The sequence below is a fragment of the Mesoplodon densirostris genome, chromosome 12, assembly GCF_025265405.1.
Source record: "Mesoplodon densirostris isolate mMesDen1 chromosome 12, mMesDen1 primary haplotype, whole genome shotgun sequence".
NCBI lineage: Eukaryota > Metazoa > Chordata > Mammalia > Artiodactyla > Ziphiidae > Mesoplodon > Mesoplodon densirostris.
Window position 1 is genome coordinate 7,706,570 of NC_082672.1, and position 24,701 is coordinate 7,731,270.

Genomic DNA, 24,701 nt, shown 5'->3' on the forward strand with positions numbered 1-24,701 from the left:
CAAGTGGGATGTTCTCTTTGGGTCTTTAAAGAAGCCCTATGTGTTAGTTATCTACGGCAGGTGACAAGCCCCAAACGTTGTGGCTCAAAACAAACTCCAGTTACCACCGTTTGTGTGGTCTGAGATCAAAGCTCAGCTCCGCGGGGGTCCTGGCAGGGGTCCCTCCGAGGCTGGATGGTGGTCTCATTTGAAGGCTGGCCACGCGATGACCTGCCTCCAGGCTCACCCTTGTTTGTTGCCAGCCTGATTCTCGCGCCTGGGCCTCTGCTCAGGTGTCAGCTGATCCCCACGGGGAGCAATGCAAGAGTGAGTGGGAGAAAGCACCGGAAGCAGAAGCCACAGCCTTACTGGACCTGACACTTCTGCTGTATTCCATTTGTTGGAGGTGAGCTGAGGAACCCACCCCATGCTCCAGGAAGCAGGGACATACCAAGAGGAGAGGACCGCTGGGGCCAGCGTGGAGGGTGCCTGCCACCCCACAGCACGACGTGTAGCCTCAGACCTCGCGTTTCCGTTCAGTTAACAGTTATTTAGGGCATCCATCACAGCTCTGCCTGAAAGTAGATTGAATTCCTGTCGCATGTCTGCGTACGTCGAGGTGCAGAGAATAGAAGGCTGATTCCTGAGCAGAGGGCGCCCCCAAAGCTCCCTAGTGCCTTCTAGGCACGAGGCCTCAGAGGATGATGAGGGCAGTTGATGCATCTTCAAAATATTTATCCGGCAAGCGTGTTGGGTATATTTTCTATGGAAGACGCTGCTCTGGGTGCTGTGGAGACACAAGGACAGACTGAAAGGTCCAGTCGTTGCTCCCAGTGACTTTATAACCTACAGAGAGAAGCAACGAAGGGGCATATGAGCCAGTCACACAGCACAGGGCTTGAGCAATAATGGGAGGTGGGGAACGTGTCCACTGGGGACACCCTGTGTGTGTCCACAGACCACTCAGCCATACAGCAGCTTCCTGGGGAGGACCCAGAGGTCCGGGTAGGAGCTGGGGCCACCGTGGTAAAGGTAGGATATGGGGGGCGAGTTTTGGTGTTTGGGGCAGCTCTGTTTACCAATATGGGGAAGGACTTCAGTATTTCAACCACTGGAGAATAATGTTTCCGTGCTATTAGCACACTGACCGCTGCACCCAGCGATGCAGAAATTTCCCAGAAGGTGTGGACACAGGGCTGAGGCCTTGAAGAACGGGGGTGGTCTTAGGAGGGGATGAGAGCTGTAGGCAAAGGGAGAATTATGAGGCGAGGGACAGGGGTGCCTGGAGGGAGATCATGAGTGATGTGGCCACCCAGCAGGGATGTGGCCGGCTGCCGTGGTCCTGGGCTCTGCCGACCAGTTCTTCTCCATCTGCCAAGCATCCATTTCAGCCCTCCCACTGCCTCCTTCGCTGGCTGCCAGCTCAAGGTCACTGTGGGGTGATTTTGGACTTATTAACCCAAATCAGAAAGAAGATGTCATAAAACCCAAGAAAATCAAGAACTGAACGCAAACCTGTCAATGTTCCGGTGTAATTTTGCCAGGATGCTTCTGGTTATGAACAGGAAATGTGGTTCTTCTGTGCAAGATCACACAGATCTAAAAACCAACATTTCTTAAAGTTTGATTATACAGGGACCAGTTTTCTAACTACAGATTTCTGAAAGGAATGTCGATGCAGATTTGTTTACAAAGGCTGCACGAATGTTATTTCCTATCAACCTCCCATCGATGACCACATTCTCCCAAATTGTAGGTTTCCTGTGTTTTATTTTCAAACGTGTAAAACTACGCAATAAAGTGGATGCCCTGAAAGATGAATGTGTGCTCAGGTCTCCAGAACAGATATTTCTGTTTCCCTCTGAGGGTAGCAGGGGAGAGACAGATGTGTAGGCAAAACTCCCCAGTGGTTTCGAGACCCACACATGTGACTTGTACCCTGGCTCCTGCATTTACCAGCTCTGGGACCGTGGGGAGGTTATCTGACTTTTCTGAAGCTCAGTTAAGCGTTCCCATTTCGTGCTGTTTAAGGGTTTCATGAATATAAGTAAAACACCTCGTCGGTCGCCCAGCACAAAGTAGGCGTGCCATCGTTGTTGGCGCCTTCCACCCTAATCCGTTTCCTCAGTGTTTTCTCATGAAAAGTAGGATAAGTGTAGAGGGTGGAAGAGAGATGGAATGTTCTCAAAATGCGATTTGACCAGCTGTTCTGGCACTGGATCCCGTGCGGCTGAAATCCCCCATCACTTTTATGAACTGCAAGGTATTGTGGCATTTGTTTGCCTTCATCCCGGCTTTTTCATAGGTGCTTGTCAGGCTCTCTCTTTGGCTACAGAGAGATTAGACGTTTCTAGATGTGGAGAAGTGTTGTTTTCCTTACCAGTGGCTACACCTGCAGCCATGGTTTTGTCAGCCCCGTTAAGTTGGATGCCGGCATCCTCAGGTGGGTCTGTAGGGGACTCCTACACCTCCCACTCCCACCCCGGTTAATCGGTTAACGGTTAATCCGCAGCTCTGTCGGCGTTGCTACCAGGCACCGCCAGCTCGGGGAGGAAGCAGGGGGGCCACCGTTTGCCTCTGTGTGTTCACCAGTTGGGCCAGGCAGGCTCTGGCGTGACACAGGTAAGAACCCTGAGAGAATGGAGATGAGGGGAAAGCCCTTACAACCCTGGGAGCTGGGAGAAGCGTTGGCCACGGAAAGGAGTCTCTGGAAGTACAGATGCATCTTGAGTTCATAACCAAGTGTATTCCTGGAAGTGGTAGCGTGCACTTTATTTATTTATTTTATTTATTTATTTTTTTGTGGTAGGCGGGCATCTCACTGTTGTGGCCTTTCCCGTTGCGGAGCACAGGCTCCGGACGTGCAGGCTCAGCGGCCATGGCTCACGGGCCCAGCCGCTCCGCGGCATGTGGGATCTTCCCGGACCGGGGCACGAACCCGTGTCCCCTGCACCGGCAGGCGGACTCTCAACCACTGCGCCACCAGGGGAGCCCCCTGCACTTTATTTTTAAGAGTGTAGCCCCGAGTTAGACGCGCCAAGTCTTCTTTTTTATTGCACAAGATCCTCCGGCTTGTCTTTAACAAGCCGAAGTCGGATCCCACTGACCGGTGGTAGATCCAGGCTGGCTTACAGCAGTGACGCCGCTGGGTGTCCTCTCTCCTCTTCCTGCAGCTTGGCAAGGGCCTGGGACGTTTGCTCTGGGAGCCGACTGTGCACCCACCGCCCCGTCCGCTGCTGCCGCTGTCGCTCCTGTCTGCCACCTGCCCAGGGCCCCCCGCGCCCCCGTGTTCCTGGGCTTCCGCTGACTGTTCCGCAAACACCCACTGGCTAGAGGTACTGAGCACAGGGGAGCGACTCCGTGACCTTCCGCTCCCTCCCCGGAAGGTTCCGTCTCCCTGTCTGCCCCGGCCCAGGCCCACCCAGGATGGACTCGGGCTGGCCATTCGGATCAGAGGCCAGGCAGCACCACAGATCCATGCCCAGGAAGCAGGGCAGAGCATTCTGCCGCGAACTCCTCTGGAGCCCTGATCCCACAGACCACAGGCAGCTGTGACTTACTCTGAACCTAAGCACGGCCTAGTTTGTCCCCAGATGCCCTTCTTTTTCCCTCCACGTCTGCGCTCTGGTCAAACCAAGAGCAGTCTGGGGCTTGGAAGCCTGTAAGCTGGGGTCCGGGGGAGACGTTATCGAGATCCAAAGAGCTGCAAGCATTTTGCTGGACTTTGACGTGTTTATTTATTTCCAGACTTTGACATGTTTGTTTGCTTGTTTGTTTGTTTATTTCCAGCAGATGAATTCTCAGACTGCTTTTGCTCCATGTTTATTTTATGCCTTTCCCCTGTGGCTGTGACTAATTGTGGGACAGTGTTCATTTTTCTTTGGGACTCTTGAGATTTTTCTGGTAGTGTAAGGTCCCCAGCATTTTCCTCCTTAGCATCAGAGAAGGGAGAAAGCAAGAGAAAGAAATGCAGTGTGAGTTAGGTCACATGCGGTACCCTAGTTGGCACAGATTGAGTCTCTCACCTTTCCTCTCTCTCTCTCTCTCTCTCTGTCTCTCTCTCTCTCTCTCTCTCTCTCTCTCTCACACACACACACACACACACACACACACACACACACACACCCCTCTGGTTTATTATTTTGAGCTCCAGTCTTTTCCTCTGTGTTCTACTATGGCCAGGGACTTATGTCTCAGAGACATATTCTAATCTCATCTTTTCCTGCACCCATTTCTTTTGCTGGGGAGCATGTCTGTCCAACAACTTATTTGCAGAATTTAGTGGCAGAAATAACACTGAAATTGCTAGATTTCTTTTTCTTTTTAAAAATTTATTTATTTATTTTTGGCTGCGTTGGGTCTTGCTGCGCGTGGGCTTCTCCCTAGTTGCGGCGAGTGGGGGCTACTCTTTGTTGCGGTGTGCAGGCTTCTCATTGCAGTGGCCTTTCTTGTTGGGGAGCATGGGCTCTAGGTGCCTGGGCTTCAGTAGTTGTGGCACGCGGGCTCAGTAGTTGTGGCTTGCGGGCTCTAGAGCGCAGGCTCAGTAGTTGTGGTGCACGGACTTAGTTGCTCCGCAGCATATGGGATCTTCCCAGACAGGGGATCGAACCCGTGACCCCTGCATTGGCAGGCAGATTCTTAACCACTGCGCCACTAGGGAAGTCCAATTGCTAGATTTCTGTTTCTCTCTTCCCACTATGCTTTGGACACCTGAAGGCCATGGACAGTCCTAGCCATCTTTGTGTTCCCAGCACCAAGGAGGTTTTTGGCAAATACCTGCTGCACGACCAGAGTGGCTTTGAGGTTCAAGTTCACATATCACACCTCATGATAGCGGCTGAGCTGTTGGTTGACTTGCTGGTCCTCTATAGTGATGGGCCTGCACAGCTTGGCTGGTCTCCACTAATCTTAAACATTTGTGACTGTGTTTTTAGCTCACAGTCAAGAAAAAGTTCAGAGTGTTAAAGTGTGGATGCCCTAGCCTGTTTATTATTGAAGTCTTACCTGTTTTCAAAGTTCCACTTAAGATACCCCATTCAGGTATTTTATATATTTAGTGGAAATAAGTGACCTTGGGTGAACCCAACTGGTAACCATGATGGTAGACCTTCAGGAGGGAAGCCAGGAAGAGATATTTATGCAAATAACCCCTTGACTGGGTGCCATCTTGCTGACTAGTCTCAGTCCCTACTCGTGTTCTCTGCTGGTCCCTGCAGAGTGGTTGGAGGGGGAGGGGACATTATGGAAAGGTGACTGCAGAGGATGCCCTACTGTTCCCAACTATCCTACAAACCCAGCATCAACACTTAACATTTTCATCTTATCAGTTGGCATGTGGCCGTGTTGGAGAAAAACCTTAACTAGGAAGTTCTGACTCTGCTCATTTTTTTTTTTTTTTTTTTTTCGGTACGCGGGCCTCTCACTGCTGTGGCCTCTCCCGTTGCGGAGCACGGGCTCCGGACGCGCAGGCTCAGCGGCCATGGCTCACGGGCCCAGCCGCTCCGCGGCATGTGGGATCTTCCCGGACCGGGACACGAACCCGTGTCCCCTGCATCGGCAGGCGGACTCTCAACCACTGTGCCACCAAGGAAGCCCTCTGCTCATTTTTTAACCACAGAGGCTGTAGAGCTGAGAGAAGTGAGGCGAGAGCCACGTAATCTCAGGTTGGATGGAATGCACCAGATCGTACTGCATCCTTAGAACAGGTTTTTGTAGCACCTTGTGGTCTCTGCCCAGGGGTCAACCAGTTGGCTGGATGTGCTGAATTTGGGACTCATGGGGGTGGCTGTTTCCCTGAGCAACTGGGTAGTCCTGAAAATGGTTATGGGCTGCTTAATTAGATTGATTGGGCAGCTGTGGTAAGACAATTCTCAATCTCTCTCTCTCTCTCTCTCTCTCTCTCAATCTCTCAATCTCTCTCTCTCTCTCTCTCTCTCTCAATCTCTCAATCTCTCTCTCTCTCTCTCTCTCTCTCAATCTCTCAATCTCTCTCTCTCTCTCTCTCTCTCTCAATCTCTCAATCTCTCTCTCTCTCTCTCTCACTCTCACACACACACACACACACACACACACACACAGACACAGGCTAGAAAGTTTCATAAACTTTTCACCATAGGATGTGATATGATGAAGTTGACTCCCTACAGCAGCTAGAAAGTGGCCAGACGTACATTTCAGCCCCTGTAGTTGTGGATTGCTCTGTGCTGCCTGGGAACATTTTTTGTTTTTTAGATATGCTTGTGCCTAGATGGCTCTATTGATAAATCTAACTCATCATTAAATCCTCTCAGATCTACCTTCAAAATTAATCTAGAATCAATGAAACTAGTATATTTTCTTGTACGTTTTCTCTTAAAGACACTACCATCCACACACACAGACCTTTGCTTGACCTGGGAGAGTCATGGCATTGTTGGCATATTAAGTTCCCTGGAGGACTGTATGCATCTTTGAATAGTACGTTTCTAGTTTTTGGTCATAAATGAGTTAACTCCTATAAATCTCCTAGCCCAGTGCCTATCAGGGAGTGCTTTACTACGTGTAACTATTGTTATTATTACATTCTAAAGCTGGCTTAGGAAATGGGTTGAATTAAAAGGGACATTCAGCTGCTGTGGCTACTTTGTGGTAATAATAATAGCTACACATTATTGAACACTTGTGTGTCCCGTTCTCAGCTAGGAGCTTTGGTATATGTTTCCATGTGTTCCTAGATCTTTACAGCAACACTTTCAGCTAAGTATTACTTTGCTCATAATAATACAGACAGGAAAGTTGAGGCTCACCATGTAAACATAAGCAACATCAAGGCCTAGGCCTAATCATCACATCCAGAATTTTAAGGTTGGAAGATGGATTAATTCAACATAAAAACAGAAAGGCCTCTTCTGTTCCTTTTCCTCATTAAAAACAGACAGGCTGTGTTTGATCCAGAGCCTCGTGTTCCAGAAGCACATGGTTGAAAATGTGCTGATGTCAACCACTTCTTAAGAAGCGCATTGTTAGAGGGACACTAGCAAAATAGATTTCTGAAAAGTTCAGAGTGTTAGAGTGTGGGTGCCCTAGCCTGTTTGTTATTGAAGTCTTACCTGTTTTCAAAGTTCCCTTAAGATACCCCATTCAGGTATTTTATATATTTAGTAGAAAAAAAAAAAAGAAAAAAAAAAGAGGAAAATCTAAGAAAATTAAAGAAGCCCTTCTAATCTCACCATCCAGCTATAGCTACTGTTATTTTTTTCTGTTTTATCATTTTCCATATAGTTAGTCATACTATAAACTCAGTTTTGATTACAGATTTAAAAAAAAATTTAGTCTTAACATAAAGCATTTCCCCAGCCATTAAATATTCATAGAAAACAAATTTTAGTGGCTGTAAATCAAGGGGTTGGCAAAGTTTGTGTGTAATTGTCCAAATAGTGAATATTTTAGGCTTCATGGACCATATAGCCTCTGTCACGACTTTTCAACTCAACTGTTGGAGCGTGGAAGCAGCCGTGCTACTAACAGCCTACTAGCAGTAGGCAACGTGTCTGTAAAAGAGAGCGGCTGTGTCCCAGTAAAACTTTATTTATAAAAACAGGTGGCAGGGCAGATTCGGCCCACCGGCTACGTTTGTTTGATATCGTATATGACATAATTCATAGAACTTTTTTAAAATTTAATTTAAAAAAATTGAAGTATAGTTAATTTACAATGTTGTGGTAATTCATAGAACTCTTCCACTGTGGGACATTTAGATGGTTTTCAGTGCTGTAACACAGTATGACAGGGATGACACGCAGACTGTTGCGGTCACGTCTTTTGGTTTACATGTACCTCCCACATCAGTGTCAAAGTCGCCATTTCCTTTTAACAGCAGGTCATCAGGGGCCAACCGCTAAGACCCACTTGGGATGGATCCATTAATAGGAAATACCCCTGAGAGTACTTTTCCCCAACAGACAGCCGTGATTGACTGCATTGGACCATTCACCTTCCAGACCCCACAGCTGCTACTTTGGAGTATATGATCCTTCTCTTGGCTATACAATAGATCACCATTCACAGCTCCTTCAAATTGCCACAAATTAATTTGGGAAAGAGTTCAGGAGTAGGTAATTTTTAAAATAATCCTAACCTGCCGAGAAAGTAAGTTTAGTTCTTTGGTGAAGATTTTTTGTTTTGTTTTCATCCTCAAGGCTGTGATCAGGGAGGTGACTGAAGGGCAGGCGGCAGGGACCATGAAAACATCCCTGCTGACAAGAGGGGATGGCTGAGGAAAGGGCCAGGAGGCCTCCCACAGCCTGAAACCCACCCATGGACTCAGCGCATGGCCTTTATTTTTTTATTATTTTTTTTAAGGATCTTTTTTTTTTTTCAGATGTTGGGGGTAGGAGTTTATTAATTAATTTATTTTTGCTGTGTTGCGTCTTCACTTCTGTGCGAGGGCTTTCTCTAGTTGTGGCAAGTGAGGGCCACTCTTCATCGTGGTGCGCGGGCCTCTCACTATCACAGCCTCTCTTGTTGTGGAGCACAGGCTCCAGACGCGCAGGCTCAGTAGCTGTGGCTCTCGGGCCTAGCTGCCCTGCGGCATGTGGGAATCTTCCCAGACCAGGGCTCGAACCCGTGTCCCCTGCATTAGCAGGCAGACTCTCAACCACTGCGCCACCAGGGAAGCCCCAAGCGCATGGCCTTTAGATGGCTCCTGTGGGGGAGTGGTGATGCGTAGAAAGTGTAGCCTGTGCCTGGCACACGTGGGTCCACACCCCTCACTTGGCGAGTACTCTGATCTTTGGGGACCTGCCTCTGGGCCTTCTGGGGCAAGTCCTCAGATTTTATGGTTTTGGTTCTTTTCTTTCTTCTCTTTTTTGTTTAGGGTTTTTTGTTCGTTTGTTGGGGTTTTTTGGCCACGCTGCACAACATGCAGGATCTTGGTTCCCCGACCGGGGATCGAACCCGTGTCCCCTGCAGTGGAAGCTCATAGTCCGAACTAATGGACCAGCAGGGAATTCCCCAGGCTTGGTTCTGTCTGAGGGAATTTGCATATTGGAAATTTGTGTGTGGGAAAAACAAAACCAAAACCCGCCGAAACGTGGAGACGCTACTCCTGCAAGGTATCTGTGCTTTTCCTTCTCCCAGTGGGGAAGATGCTTGTGGTTTTTTTAAGGTCAAGGGAACAAGTGGCTGTTTACACCTTTCTCTGGCCTGCGTGGGTGGGTTGGGGTGTATGGCCTGTTGCCCCTCTGCTGAGCTTTGTAGTTTTCGTGGGAGTGACAGGGAAAAGAGACAGGGCAGTGCTGAAGCATGGCTCTTGCTTCCGGGCCCCGTGGGTTCAGGGACATGACCAGACAGTTGTCACCAGGGGCACAGCTGAGGCCACCACTTGTCCACATCACCGCCTCCATCATCTGTGCCATTGATGGATGACGGCTATTTCTAGGAGCATCTTGGCCAATTCCAAAATTAGGGGCAAAAATTATAGAACCCAGTCCACTGATCAAAAGCTGTTCTTGTGTCTCCCCTGCTCCCTCGCCCCACTGGATCCCTGCTTGTCCCCCGCCCGTTCGGAGCCTGCAGCACCTGCAGCCTTGGGGCTGCGCTGGCCAGCAGACGGGTGGGGCTCTCCCAGCACCTCTGCTGATCCCGGTTCGCCTCTGGGCTCCACCGTTTCCTAGCTGTGGAACCCAGCTGTGGCCCGCTGGGCCACGTTTCCTGGCCTGTAAGGAGGGTAGGGTCCGCCCACCCGCAGAGCCAGCAGCGTTGCTGCGGACCGGGTGAGGTCTGCGTGGTGGGCTTAGCGAGCAGCACTCCGGGGTGGGCACCTGCCTGTGTGAGCTGGTGGAGGGTGATGCGGCATCCCATGGCCCCCAGCGGTTCCCGACTGCTCCGCTGCCCGCCCTCCCCGCGGAGAGCCTGGCCCCCTTGCTCCCTGCCCCCTGGGGCAGGGTTCGCACGACCTTGACCTCCAACTGACCTTGACCTCCAACTGAACGGTGTCGGAGGCTCCCTGCCTCCGCGTGCTCGGGAACTGTCCCCGTGCCTGGAGCACACGTTCACTCCTAGAGATCTCCGGCGGCCGTCGGGGAGAATCCCACGCCCCCTTTCACGGACACCCCGGGCCCCCTCTGTTTCAGGGCTCCAAGGTCCTGGCCAAGAAGGAGCTGGCCTACGTCCCCATAATCGGCTGGATGTGGTACTTCACGGAGATGGTCTTCTGCACGCGCAAGTGGGAGCAGGACCGCAAGACCGTCTCGGAGAGCCTGCTTCACCTGCAGGACTACCCTGAGAAGTACTTCGTACGTGCACCCGGCCCTCGGGCGCCCCGTCACACTCACACTCGGGGTGTCCCGTCGCAGATGAACTCGGGGTTCCCCGGTCACACACTCACACTCACTCACGCCTCTGCTTCCTGAGCCTCCGCAAATGTAGACCCTCTCTCTGAAGCTCACAGACCCTTGACCACAGCAGACCGGGGGCTGGAGGTCCTGCCTGAGGGGAGGGCAGGCACAGCTGCCAGGCCATCCCTGCTCGGGCCACTTCCTAAGGCTCCTGTGGGACCGTGTGCGGCGTTTGACGGGGGATGGTGCGCGGGACCCCGGGACCTTGTGTGACCCCTGGACTGTGTGTGTGACCTCGGAGCTATCTGAGTGACCTCAGGACTGTGTGTGTGACCTCGAGGCTGTGTGTGCGACCTCAGAGCTGTCTGAGTGACCATGGGGTGTGTAAGTGGCCTCGGGGACGTGTGTAACGGCCACCCTGTCCCTTCCAGTTCCTGATTCACTGCGAGGGCACGCGGTTCACGGAGAAGAAGCACCAGATAAGCATGCAGGTGGCCCAGGCCAAGGGGCTGCCCAGCCTCAAGCACCACCTGCTGCCTCGCACCAAGGGCTTCGCCATCACCGTGAGGAGTTTGAGAAATGTAGGTAAGGATGACCCTGCGGGGCCCCGTGCAGTGAGGGAAGGGCACCCTGGCACCCATAGGAATAGCTTCCTCCCCGTGCCTCCACCCCCACCCCCGCCTCCACGACGGAGGGGAGCCAGGGACGGAGGCTGGCACGTCACCCCTGCTTAGCCTGGGTCTGGGCACCCAGCGTTGGAGGAGTGGCCACTGCCTGCACAAGTGCGCACACGCACCACGCCCACAAGTGCACGCACACGCACGCTAGGCCAACACTGCCCTCTGCTGCTCGGCGCCGGTACTGCAGGCGGCGGGCGGTGCTGCGTGCCTGGGGCCCACGCCGGGTCAGCCCAGGTTTTTGTTGCGGTTTTGCTTTATTTGGCATTTCTTGCCCGTCTTGGGCACCAGCTGCCTCCAGGCGATGATCTCTGTGACCTTGCCGTCTGTCGGGCTGGCCTCGAGTCCGGAGCCCTAAATTACTGTAGGTAAGGACAAGGAGCAAGTCGCAACAAGGCCAGCTTGCTGCAGTCCTTTGTCTCCTGTGGAATTCTGGTCCCTTGAGTTTGGAAACACGTGCTTTACCCTTTCCTGCTCTGCAGTTGCCGGGAAGCCCCACTGCCCTGTCCCTCGTCTCCCAGGAGGCGGGAGGGCGGAGCTGGGGGACCTCCCCGCGTCCCCGGCGCCAGCTCTGCGCCCGCCGAGGCCCCGAGGCCGAGCATTCTGCCAGGAGAGCCGGCGGGGGCCCAACGCGGTCTCCGCGGCCCCGGTCCCCGGTCCTCTCTGCCCCGTGAGGCCGAGGCCCCCAGCTCCTTCCCAGCCTGCACCGGGGATTGGGGTCGGTGGGTGTGGACCGTGCGGCGTTTCCGGTGCTGTCCCCACACCGGGGGGCGGCGGCCCCACCAGGAGCTTTGGCTTTGTGATCGCGCAGACCTGCCACCCAGCTCCTGTGGATGGAGCGAAGGCGGCACCGATTCTGACTTTAACACGTGGGGACCCTGAAGGTCCCTGACTGCTCCAGGCGGCTCTGGGTCCCTCCCTCAGGTTCTTCCCCCTGCCTGAGCTTTCCCTACAGGCCGAAGGGTCAAAGACTGTCCAGCTTTGCAGGCTGTCCCACCCCCGCGAATAGTGACGATGATGGTGATGATGGTGATGATGATGATGATGATGGGGGGGGGCAATTCTAATACGCCAGGCAGCACGAGCACCTCACACACAGCGTGGCCGCAGCACGTGCCCGCCAGATGCAGTGAAGGAAACAGTGTTTTTACTTCCAACTTACAGATGAGGAAGTTAGGGCTGAAGGGTGAGGAACTTATCCCAAGTGACTCTACAATTACACAGCAGGCTGGGGTCACACCCAGGGCTGCCTGGCTGGCGGGGCTGGCAGCGGCGTACCATCCTTCTTCTGGGCTTTGCAGGCAGCTGGATCTAGTGCCAGGCCCAATTCTATCACTTCAAGACCTTGGGGCTTCTTCTCTGGAAAAGGAGGGAACTGTGCACATTTAGGCTTTTCTCTGGGGAAGCCCCATCCTTGATTAATCAAAGTAACACCACCTCTGTTGGAAGCGTCAGGCTCCTGTGTAAGGGCAGGCTGAAGAAAGGAGATGTGAAACCCATTGACGGACATGGGCTCTCACACCCTGGGGCTCTACAGCCACACCCCATGCAGCCTGAGGCCTTTCAGTCTGTGTAATTCTGTGCTTAAAATGGCTGGACGATGTACTACACATGAAGGTTATTCTCCCCCAGCCTCACTCTTCCTAGGGAGGGGGACACCTCTCCCCACCGGGGAGGACAGGGGAGTGGTCTCGGGTGCTTGGGTGGAGGGTGGGGAGCTACCTGCCGGCACTCCTGCAGGTCAGCGCGAGGGACCCTCTCCCTTTGGCTAAGACGTGCTCTAGTTGCCAGAGCACCCCCCGTGGACCCCACGTGGTGGGCAGGCGGCAGGTAGAAGCAAATGGACAGTGGTTTTGAACCTTGGTTCTCCACGTTCCCAGCCAGACCAAGTGACTCTCTGCCCGCCCATCACCCCACTCACTCGATTGGTAGTAACTGCAGGTATGCAGGGCTCTCAGTGAAGTCTACTGAGCACAGACGATGTGCTGGGGCCTTTGGGAAGGGCTGACATTCAGCATCCTGAGTCCCATTCCCCGGGAGAACTAGGCTCAGGGAGACTGAGCGGGCTGTTCAAGAGAAGATCCCGCATCTGGGAAAAGGTGGCCCTGGGATTTGCACCCAGACCGACCGCAAAACCTGTGTTCTTCCCACTGTCCAGTCCTGCCTTACTGACTCTGCGGGAGGGGCCGTCTGTTTCCACTGCGTATTTCTACCCCGCTCTTCCCTCACTGTTCCTTCACACATCCTGTCCTCCTGCCATCCTGTCCTCCTGCCATCCAAGAAGCATTCATGGAGCCTGGGCCAAGCCCCGGGGCTGCAGCAGCAAATGTTGACATAACTTTCAATACGCTGACAGGTTAACTCACCAGCTGGTAGACCCGTTAAAAATCACACATGCTTGTTTATTTCTCAGCTCCGTGTCAACTGACTAAACCATGTTTCAGTCCCTTAGGAAGTTTCCAGCATCTTATCCTAGTTTTATAGCTATCTTATTTTTCTAGAGGAAAAATGCACATAGAATGGTTATGCTGCTGTAGTTCAGAAACCTCCTTAGATAGTATTCTTTGGATTGATTTACCTTGCTATTGATATTTGTTTAAATATTGATATCTGTTGTAGTACATCATCTAGATGGGCCATTGCAGTATTGCTTTACACTGATCTGACCTCAGTAGTAACTGTTTTCTGTTACTAAGCTGTGTGCTTTTCTGATGATGGAACGTGGTATGTACTCAACATAGAACATTTGGACAATATAGAAAAGCATGAAGGAGAAATGAGTAGTCCCTTCATTCCAAGATAATCAGCTAGCAACTCAATTATTGTTTTTCCAATATGTATATCTACAAAATGAAATTGGGTTCACACGCTATATACTGCTTTGTATTTATTTTTTTATAGTTTCAGCTGTATATGACTGTACACTCAATTTCAGAAATAATGAAAATCCAACACTGCTGGGAGTCCTAAATGGAAAGAAATATCACGCAGATTTATACGTTAGGTAAGCTGGCTTCGTTTCCTTTCCAGAAAATAGGGCGCCCTCCCCAAATAGATAAATCACAAGTGACCCGCAGACCTTCTTCCAGGGGAATGTATGAACGTATTAATAATTTCTTGTCTGCAGTCTGTACTAAATGGAATGTGTTCACAGTCATGTTTATATTAATAGAGACTCGTGCACTGATGTAAATAATTAGGTGAAGCCTCTTGTCTTCCCAGACACTTGGTGACTCTCACCAACTCATTCTCATCAAAGAGCTCAGGTCCGACAAATGAAAGACAGTATTTTACAGCCATTTTTGAGACTGAGTGTGAGAGTTTATTTTATTGACCCCCTTTCTTGGAGGATGTGTCTACTCCATAGAAACAGACACAGATAAGAGCATCTGTAATTTACAAAGAGGCCTCAAAGCAAATGGAGAACATTTCAGCAGCATCTCACTTATGTGTTATATTCCAAGCCAGGGAGCACAGAGAGGCAGGTGTCCTCCTTGACAGGTCTTTGTCTGAGTCATTGAATCAGGCTCTGGGCCATTCCCTCGTGGGCCGTGACTGCATGTGGGCCTGTATTTCCTCCCATATGGATGTGGATTTCCCCTCTTTTTAATCAACTGAATTACCCTCTGACTTCCACATTATCTAGACTACTACCTAAATAGAAGCCGAAGGATGGCAAGCATCGTTAGCTTGAACCTGTGTTCGGGGCACCCGGCACGGGCCTCCTCCTTGCTAGCTGCTCTCTACTTGGCAGGCGGATCCCTTTAGGAGAAGTCCCAGAAGATGAGGACAGGTGCGCGGCCTGGCTGCACAAGCTCTACCAGGAGAAGGTCAGTGCTACGGGGTGGGCTCTGTGCCACCTACGGGTCCTTTCCGAGCAGCAGCTGTGGTGCTTTGGGACCTCCGGGAGTTGATGGTGGAGCGTGAGCCTCTCCCACCGGGCGAGACCTCACACCCTGGATGTTAATGACCCCAGAGCCGACGCTCTACTTGGCGACAGGGAAAAAAAGCATTGCAAAATGTTTTTAAAGGGGCCTTCACAGAAAGAATGGAAGACTGTTTCATGGGTGTAGTGGACAAAAGAGGAAGTTATGGCCCCAAGAGCCCTGTGTCCATTTTCCCGCCGCAGGTCTGAAGGCAAAATATTCTTGGGGGGTGTGGGTGCTCTCTTTGACAAAGATGGCTCTGGGTCCGCAGTGTGGTTGCCTGTCTGGTCTCTAAAACATCACCAGCATAAAAGCAGGACGAAGGCCCACAAGGGTCCACCTGGGCCGCATTTGACTCCTTCAGGAATCGGAATTAAGAGGTTTTCAAGCTGGCAGTGGGTTTTCCGTTTACACTGAGGGCAAAGTGTAACACTTAACACACCTTGGAAGAGTGGTGGGCTTGGCCCCAAGGCACGGTCCTCTTCAAAGGACACACTCCCAGGCCTGAGCCCTGGCTGATGCCTGGGAGGGCTGTTCCCAGAAGGCTCCCCCGTCCTCTTTGTTGACACAGAGGCGCCAGCTCTTTCTCTCTGTCCCCCCTTCTTTTTCCTCTCCTTTTCTTCCCTTTCTACCCAGGGTCATGAGATAAATTTTATTTTGCTGAGCTGAACGCTGGGAAAGCCCAGTCAGTCCAGCTGTACGTGGGTCGCTCGGCCTCTGTGCCCTCCTGTCCAGTGCATTGGTGGCAGCTGCACACTGTGTGGACTCAGGGCACTTGTCCTCCGTCAACAGGTTCTCCTGCTCCTGTAGATTTTTGGGGTGCTGTTTCTTTCTAGGAAATACAGTTCCCAGTTTCAGTGTATAACATGCCACAGGATGATAACACGTGGAGACCAAAAAATGGAGGCATCATTAACAAAGTCCCCTCCCTGACAGGCGGGCTTTATTACAAAAGAAATAACACAGCCCAGAGAGGCCATAAACATTCTGCTGCTGGAGCTGACGTCTGGCCCTGAGCCAGGCGTCTGTGTCCCACCCGGCAAAGTCACAGGGACGGAGCCCACGAGACTGGCAGGAGTCACAGTGGCCACCACGTCACTGGGGAGCAGTGGGGGTCTTGGGTGAGGTTTAGTTTTCTAATCAAACCAGAGAAAAAGAAAACTCTGGAGTGAATACAAAGTTCAGAATCCTGCTGACTCCTAGAAAAGGGAGTACTTTTTCCTCTTGTTAGAGGTTACGGATACAAAATCTTGGCTTAGCAAATGTCTCACTGGAAACGAGACAGAAAAAGCATCCTCAGTTCCCCACTGTAACATTACAATAGAAAAGCACTATCAAGGCTATTAAGGAAAAGAATTCAAGAAAACTTGCCCATTTTTTACATGGGTGAATTTTATAGTATGTAAATGACACCCCAGTAAAGCTGGTGTTTTTTTTAAGGCACAAAAGTATCACCTCCTGTTTTAGTCCAATCAGGCTTCTGGAACAAAGTGCCACCCACAGGCATGGTGGCTTATAAACCACAGAAACTTACTTCTGACATTTCTGGAGGTTGGATGATCAGGAGTCAAGCGATGAGGGTGCCAGCATGGTCAGTCAGATTCTGGTCCCAGCCCGCCATGTTGCTGTGTCGTCATGGTGGGAGGGCTGAGGGAGCTCTCTGGGGTCCCTTTTATAAGGGCACCAATCCCATTCATGGGGGCTCCACCCTCATGACCTAATCACCCCCCAAAGGCACCTCCTCCTAATACCACCATCTTTGGGGGTTACGATTTCAGTGTAGGAATTCAGGGAGTTAGGTGCAAATATCCAGTCCACCACACCCCAGTTACCTAGTTACCAGGCTCCTGATGGCCCCACTGGGATGAGAACAGTCACCCAAGTTCTGGCCAGGAGGCAGAATGGGAGGCCTTGGCAGGTTAGGTGCCATCTCTCTGGGCATCCACATGTCACTGTCACTTCCTGGGACGTCCTCCGTTTGGCCGACTGGCTGTGTCTCTCTCACCTCTTGAGGCTGGGAGCACCCTGCACACGGTACCTTGTCCTACAATGACTTGATTGTGTGATTTCCCTGAGACCCACCAGGCTGGAGGGGCAGCCGGGAAGGGTCTGCAGAGTAGAGCCCCTGAAGTGCCCAGGATGGGCCAGGGGCTCTCCTTCCAAAGCGGCCCTTTGAGGACTCATGTTAATCATGACCTTGAGTGGTCAGAAAATCGCATCATTTAGTACATCCTGATTAGGAAAGAAGACAAGTAAGACAAGTACTTTAGACATCTCTATCTCAAGTTATTAGAGGAAAAATTAAGCACTTAAGGTATAAGGTTTGGGTGTATGGACGCTTGTTTTCCAGAAAACTCTAACTCCCTGGAGAACTGGGCCACGATGGGGTGAGCCAGCCAAGCAGGGCCGCAGATGCTCTTTGTTCGCTGTCGGCCCTGGGAGGATGTTAGGGTATTTGAGTCGAGCTGGGAGATCCCCCCACCCCCACCCCTTGGCCATTTACCGGGTTCAGGAGGTTCCGGCCCAGCGGGCCGCCCGGCCTCATCGCGGGGAGGGCCGAGGCGCCGGGGGAGGGGTGGGGGGCACGGGGGTGGGCGGGCGGCGGGAGGTCAGGCGGCCGTCTGCCCACAGGACGCCCTCCAGGAGGAGTACTCCCGCACGGGCACCTTCCCCGGGACGCCCATGGTGCCCCCGCGGCGGCCCTGGACGCTCCTCAACTGGCTGTTCTGGGCCTCGCTGCTGCTCTACCCGTTCTTCCGCTTCCTCGTCAACATGGTCAGCAGCGGCTCCTCCCTGACGTTGGCCAGCTTCGTCCTCGTCTTCTTCGTGGGTGAGTGCGGGGCCAGCGGGGCCTGGGCAGGGGGGGAGCATCTGCGGGAGGGGCAGGGAGGAGGGGGGCACCGTGCTGTCTGTGAGCACAAGACCCGGCTGCAGATCCCGCAGGTGGACAGGCAGAAGCTCGAGCCGGGCCCAGAAATCCCAGACTGGAGGGCTTCCGCCCGGGCGCCCCCTCCCCGTGCGCATGCGCCCCTTGCGCCTGCAAGCCCCGCCGGGGACCAGGGACCAGGGACGAGCTCCGTCCTCCCCGGGCTCTGCTCATCAGCAAGAAAACTATTTCCTGGGTCCTAGCAGGAACCAACAAAGGCTCTTTGCTATTCAAAGTGGGCCCAGGCCTTTTTGGGGAAGTAAGTGTGGGTGCGTCTCCTCGGTTGCCACCTGCGCTGAGTGGAGATGTTGCGTAACTCAGTCTTTTCACTCGTCTCTACGGGCTTTATTTGACCCGTATGTGGTTTCAAACGACGGACGTTTCTCCATAGCCCCAAGCTTCCCTGGGCACTGCCACTTGTGTTTGAAGTGGGGCAGCCAGTGACCACCGTGCACGGCCAGTGTGCAGCTCGGCTGGCCGGGGGTCCAGGGGAGCTGTGGTTGCCAGGCCCCCAGTGGGATGGGGATGGAGGGTTGGACCCAGCCTTTCTGCATGCAGTAGCAGGAAGGCGGAGACGCAGACCACGCCCTCTGGAGGAAGCTGGGGCTCCTTGCAGATGACGGCTGGGGAGGGCTGCCGGGTGTGTGGTGAGCAGAGGCCCAGCACTCTCCCTGGGGGACGTGGGGCATCTCCAGCTTTGGAGGGAGCGACTGCTCTCTCCCCGAGACCTCATCACCCGTGAGTCCGAGCCTCGCTACGCTTTGCCCGGAATTGCTCTGTGTCTTGGTCCTCTCACGAAGCCTTTCTGCACTGGAGTCCGAGGTTCACTCTCCACGGTGTCATCAACTCCACTGCACAAAGTTCTAATGCTGGGGCAGGGGCTCATGTCCCAGCCTGTTTGGAGTTGGCCCCAGGCTGGAGGCAGCCCACTGCAGCTGACCCACGGGCTCCATGAGCCCCACACGCTGGGCGGGCTCTCCGTCCCAGTCGGCTCCCTGGTCTGACAGTTCACAGTTTCAGCCACTCCCCATCTATCCACTTTTTCATGCGTGCTGTAAACAGACTGTTGCCAGGCCCCGTGTTTGGTGCTGGGCACACCAAGGTGATTGAGATAGACGTGGCCCCTGTGCCCAAGGAGCTCACCGTGTCTGTCGTCTCCAGAGGGAGCGCTTAAACTGCAGCTTCTGAGCTCTAGACCATGTTTTCCAGCCTCCCAGTGGTTAAACCGGGCTCTGGTGTGCGTCCTACACTTTCTCTGCTTGGGCCAAATCCTGCTGTCGGAGAAAAGGCAGGCAGGGACTTTGCTTGTCTGCTGCTCTAAAACTTGCACCAAAAGCAATGTTGGGACATGCTGGGCGCTAAACGGGAATTTGAGCTGCTGCATTGTCCAGGGCCTGGTATGTCCTTCATTAAGCCTTGCTGAAGGGTGCTTGTAAGTTACTGCACTGCATTCACCAGAGTCCTCTTTGCCTCAGGGATCGGTCCAGGAAGCAGAGGAATTCTGCAAGCCCCTGGGTACAGTGGGGTATGGCGCACCACGTTGTGTTCACCTCCAGCGCCGAAGGATTAAAACTTGCCACTGGAACAGCCTTGCTCTGTTTTAGTGTCCCCTAGTCCAGTTAGAGCCCGGCACCCATGCTCAAGGGTAACTGAGGCAGGGATTATGAAGTGCACCCAAGTCAGCCAGCTCTCAGCTGATGCTTGAGATTTACAGAGCTCCCTTCTTTGGTTCCCGTCGGGCAAATCACACCGGAGTCCCTGCGGGCTTCTAACCTGCCCTTCCTATTTCCGCAGCTTCCGTGGGGGTCCGATGGATGATTGGTGTCACAGAAATTGACAAGGGCTCCGCCTACGGCAACATGGACAGCAAGCAGAAACCCAGCGACTGACCCAGGATGCACCACCACCCAGAGGGGACCCTGGAGGACTGGTGGACACGGCCATCATCCTTGGAGGGACCCAGTGATGGAGCTGGGTGAGCCCCTGCTGGGGAGGCAGGGGCACGGTCTCAGCGCCAGATGGGGAGGAAGATGTGCTTAAATCCTTTCCCCCCGTGCTTCAGTGGGCTTCGGTTCTCTTTCTTTCCGTGTGAGTCTGTGCGAGCGTGTGTATGTGTGATGAGAAAGAACACGTGTGAGTGAGAATGAGGTGCGGGTGAGTGTGATCTTTCAGAGGGTACTTGAGGTGCAGGGGGAGGGCAGAAACGGGGAACACTGGGGGAGTTCCCTTCCATCCTTTGGTGCTGAGTTTTCTGTAACCCTGGATTGCCACAGACAGAGTGCAAGTCACTTTAGGTAAGATGACTAAATTATGCCTCCAAAAAAGAGAAAATTAAAGTGTATGGCTCCTGTGTGGTGTGTTCACACAGCCCGCTCCCTCCTTCCATTCAGCCCCTGCCTTGCGTTTTGGAGTCTGGACCACGGTGCTCTGGAGGGCGCTCACAGGAGGGGTCTGGGGGGAAGAGGGCCCACGGGCCAGGGTGGCTAGACGAGGTGGGTTTGCAAACGCAGGAGCCCGCGTGTATCTGCGTGGAGACGGCAGGAGCCAGGAGGCTAGCTGAGCCGTGTCCTGCGGACATGGCGACGGGGCCCCTGGGCAGCGGCGATGGTTCCCCAGTTTCCCTGCAGTGGAGTCTCTGGCCTAAGTCTTGAAGATGTGCCCAGCTTCCTCAAGAACCTCATCTTGAAGCCGAACAGTAAAAGAAAGCCTGGGCGTTCTGCAGCGATTTGAGAGATGACGTTACAACCTCTGCTCATCTCGGCAGCAAGCAGAAATTGGTCCCCAAACAAAGGCAGGCTCACTTGAACAGAGGACCACGCCGGAGCCCAGGAGCTCCTCCGAGCAGGGTCAGGCTGAGCAGACACTGTGGTACGTGGTCCCCCTGGGCTTTCGCTTTCCTTCTGGAAGCCCAGACTGCCACGACGCGGAAGAGCTCTGCTCTTTGGCATCTAGGACGGTCTTTGGAGTCATGGTCCACGTGCAGGATTTCAGCAAACTGCCGCCAGTCAGCAGACGCCAGATGCAAAACAAGAACAGAGAAAAGCAGTAATATTTCCGGAGGAGAACAATTAGATACCAGACACCATGTGCTCTCAAGCCAAGACGCCACAGCAGTGGGTGGGCTTGATGGATATGTGCGCTGAGCTGGAGAAGCCTTTCTCCCTGGACTGCCCCATGCCACCCGGTACTTACCTCCTAGTTTGCTGCGATTATGTAAGAAGGGATGAACGGTCCCATATAAAAGTTGGCCAAATACTATTTAAAGGCTATTCTATTCCGAATCATGTCCCACGTTTGCTCTTAGCCACTGAGCGCTTACCAAGCACAAGTGAAGTTACGAGAGGGTTTAAGAGAAGCTCTCTGCTTACGGGACCACTGATACACATCAGCAGAAGTGAAAAGGGGAACATCCTGGTGTAGTTGTGGGAAGAGAGCGTCGGTGAGGCTGGGCTGAGTGGACTCTTACTGGAGTCCCCGAGGGCAGGGTGGGGCCTTTCCCGCCCTGCCTAAGGCCACGTGCATAAGGCCACGTGCCAGTTCCAAACGCTGCCTCCCCTCAAGAGCAGAGCTCTGTGGGCAGCAGCCCGGGGATAAGCACCTCAGGTGTGCACCCGTGTTCCTGCGTGTCGGCTCACACCTGGGCCGTTCTACCCTGGGGTCTCCTAGCTCCATGGGAGAAGACAGAGTAGAGTAGTCAGAAGCACTGGCCGTGCTCCGAGCTACAAGGTTCACCCTTACGGAACCCTGCAGCTAAGTCCCTGTAAGGCCTTGTGCGAGCCATTTTACCTCTGTTTTCCCAACTGTAATATGAGGGTGATAACACCTACCTCTTGGATTGTCTCAAGGGTGAAATGAAGCAGTATATGTGATCACATTTTAAGACTCCTAAAGCATTAAATAAATAAGGGGGAAAGCTTAGAAAGCTGCCTCCACGCTGCTACTTCTCAAAAATGCTCGGAAATTACCTTGTAGTGTCCAAAAATGTGTCCTTTTTCTCAGTGTCATCTTCCCATTCAACAGCAGTAAAATCTAAGTTCTAATAACACACCCACTCCTTCTGCCTGGAACATAAAAGGGACACGTAGACATTTAACCTAAATTGGCTCTGGGACCAAACACAAAACATAACAAGCAAACAAACAAAGCTGCTCACCAGTGCAGACCTAAGGGTCCAGGTTGGAGGAAGGCGGGCAAAACATTCTCCTTAGGAAACCAGAGAGCGTGGGCTGCTGGGGAGAGATCCTAACGGCGTTTCAGTTGTTCGGCTCCCTCCATGAAAAGACATTTCGTTCGGTGGTACAGGGACGTGGTGTTCCTCCTGCCCGTTACCGTAATGGCAGAGACAAGCACCCCTCCCCGAATCCCTTCACCCTGTCCAGGTCTTGCCGATGCCACAATCTCTTCAGCAGAGAACGGTGCTGGTTCCCAGGGCGTTTACTTTTCTAAGAATTAAAAACCTGTGGATGTGAAGCCGGCTCTCTGTCCCCGAGCAGTGCGGGATGAAATACGAGCATCACATCCTGTCTGTCTGACATCTCCATCCCATGGCAGCTTAGGTCAGCCCTGCTCAGAGGCTGCTCTGAAACCCGATGTGGAAGAGAAAAATGCAAAGTTTCCTGCAGACTGGAGATCAGTGCAGGGTCCTCCCAGGTGTTAAGGGCCATGTCCGAGACCTGCAGCTTTGAGGCAGGGAGTTTAATGCACTTCCTCTAGGAACCAAGCCCATAAAGGGACTTTCTTTAGAAAACACCAACCACCTGAGATGAGTTTAAGGCAGGTGGACTAATTCTGTGACTGACATGGAGGAAAAGCAGATGCACGTTCGGAGCTAGTCGGCCACCTTGTTTACCTTTTGTAGCGAGACCACAGTTTGCCTTTTACCTAGGATCACACAGTCGTACTGGAGTATCTCCTGACTGCTGTATTCTCTAAAGAAACCCTTGTTAAAAAAAAAAAAAAAAAGTAGCTACTGATGAATGTGTTTTTCTAATATATGCTAAGTGGGTCTGAAAGACAGTGATTCAGATGTAATAGTATCCAGTAACTGTGCAGCCAAAACGTAGAAATAGCTGATGTGACAGACACAGACCAGACCCCGCTGGTTTCCGGTTTTCTCTCCTGGTGAAGTGGAACAGTGGCCTGGCTGGTCCCCAAGCCAAACAGATGAGGCTTCCAGAGCCTTTAGGAACTTACTCGTAAACATGGACAGAAACGAGAAGGCATCCGTGGAGGGACCTGTTCAAAACAAGAGGTTTCATCCAGCACTGTCTAAAGCGCTAGTCAGACTTTTGCTCAGGGCTGCCGGGTTAGAGCGGGAGGAACAAACCCTCTGGCGACCGCCAGCCTGCTGGGTGACACAGGAGGGCTGCCAGTGCCGCTCTTCCCTGCCACGGAAGCAGCGTGGGCCCCGACTGCGCCTGCCTGTGCCTGCAGCTGGCCGTGTACCGCCCCTCCTGCCCCAGAGCTCCTCGGAAGGGCACCCACCAGTGTGACCCTCCTGTTTACTCTGTGACACGTCACTCAGGTTGTCCTGTTCAGTGTCACCTCCTTCAGCAACAGTGTTTCCGACACCTCAACCGTGCAGTTCCAGCGCGCTGTTTACAGAGCACAAAATAAAGAAGCTGGAACGCACGTGTTCACTGACGCGCTGGCCCTGCCTTCCTGCTATGGTGGGTGGGACGGGGCTGAGCTGCCAGGAGCTGCAGATCGGGCAGCCAGTCTTTCTCCAAACAAACAAGCAAGCAGTCTTCCCACGGCCAGTCCCTCTGCCCTCCGAAACGACCCCGACCCCCTACAGAAGGCTGAGGGGCTCGGCTCTCACCGGGTCACCCGAGCTGCAGCGCCGAACCTGGCAACTACAGACGAGCAGGTGCCCCGAGCTCTCCGAGGCTGCATCTCACACTCCTGCATCCCTGGCATGGGTTTATGCCCCAAGGCTTCCTGCCCTGCTACACTGGCATCCAAAGCACCGGGCGGACACCTGACAGGAGGTGGCTAAGCACACACTCCTGTTTCTCTTGATCTGTGACATTTGAGACCATTCACAGCATTTGCCACCAACTGGTATCTGTTTATGACATTCAGCTGTTGGAAATGACCATTATTTTGGTCAGAGCAGAATATCCGAACTTCAGCTCAATAGCTAGTGTATGTCCCCTCAGAGTGTCACCTCCGCGGGGGCAGGGCGGGCTCCTGGGCCCCTCACACAGGGCCACAGTAAGCAGTCATGAAGGGACCCTGATTTACAGGCTTTAATAATCGAATTTCAATTGTCTTCTTTTGACTCCCTTTCTTAAAGTAAAAATCAAAATCTTTCTCAAGCACAATTAGGCCAAAGTAAAACTGGTCAACACTCTGAACTTCAGCTATCAGTGAAGAAAGCGTAGCGTTTCTCCAGTGAAGGGTAAGCAGTTCTAAAGCAGGCATTCCTCAGCCCCAGCAGCCTTGTCCTATTTGAATATTAAGGTTATGAACAGATTAAAAAAACAACAGTAAGCCCTTACTTAGATCTTCTCAGTATCTAGAAAATATCTCCTGGGGCTGTACTGGTGAAGCTTTTCACTGAGCGAGACTCATATAATTTTTACCTTAAATATATTTTTTATACAGTCTTGTTTCACATGCTGGAGTGACTAAAGAGTTTTGAAATTTCTGGCAACTATGTTCTTTTGAATTTTAAGGATGTAAAAGCAGTATGAACAAAAAGTTAGGGTTGCTGAAAAATAATAATTTCCTTCGGAAGGTGGGTAGGAAACCACTAAAGCTGCACATGTGTTAGGAAGAAGTCACTCAAACAGGAATGATTTAAATGGATAAGAAAAGAATCACCTAATATAGGAAAAGAGCCGTGCCTCTAGAATTTATAATAGTCGGCTCA

General features: G+C 52.5%; 1 protein-coding gene across 3 annotated transcripts in view; it reads left to right on the plus strand.

The window, feature by feature from the left end:
* The window catches only part of AGPAT4 (1-acylglycerol-3-phosphate O-acyltransferase 4), a 120,343-nt gene that overhangs the window by 92,001 nt on the left and 3,641 nt on the right, over nt 1-24,701 (plus strand). For 2 of the 3 annotated variants that reach the window (XM_060115433.1, XM_060115432.1), the window contains exons 4-9: nt 10,092-10,253; nt 10,727-10,880; nt 13,874-13,976; nt 14,727-14,802; nt 17,530-17,728; nt 19,619-19,885. In XM_060115433.1, coding sequence (XP_059971416.1) covers nt 10,092-10,253; nt 10,727-10,880; nt 13,874-13,976; nt 14,727-14,802; nt 17,530-17,728; nt 19,619-19,713 — 789 coding nt within the window. In that variant the 3' untranslated portion in view covers nt 19,714-19,885. Of the gene's footprint in view, nt 1-10,091; nt 10,254-10,726; nt 10,881-13,873; nt 13,977-14,726; nt 14,803-17,529; nt 17,729-19,618; nt 19,886-24,701 lie in introns of those variants that run through there. The other variant, XR_009534028.1, reaches the window with a different exon arrangement.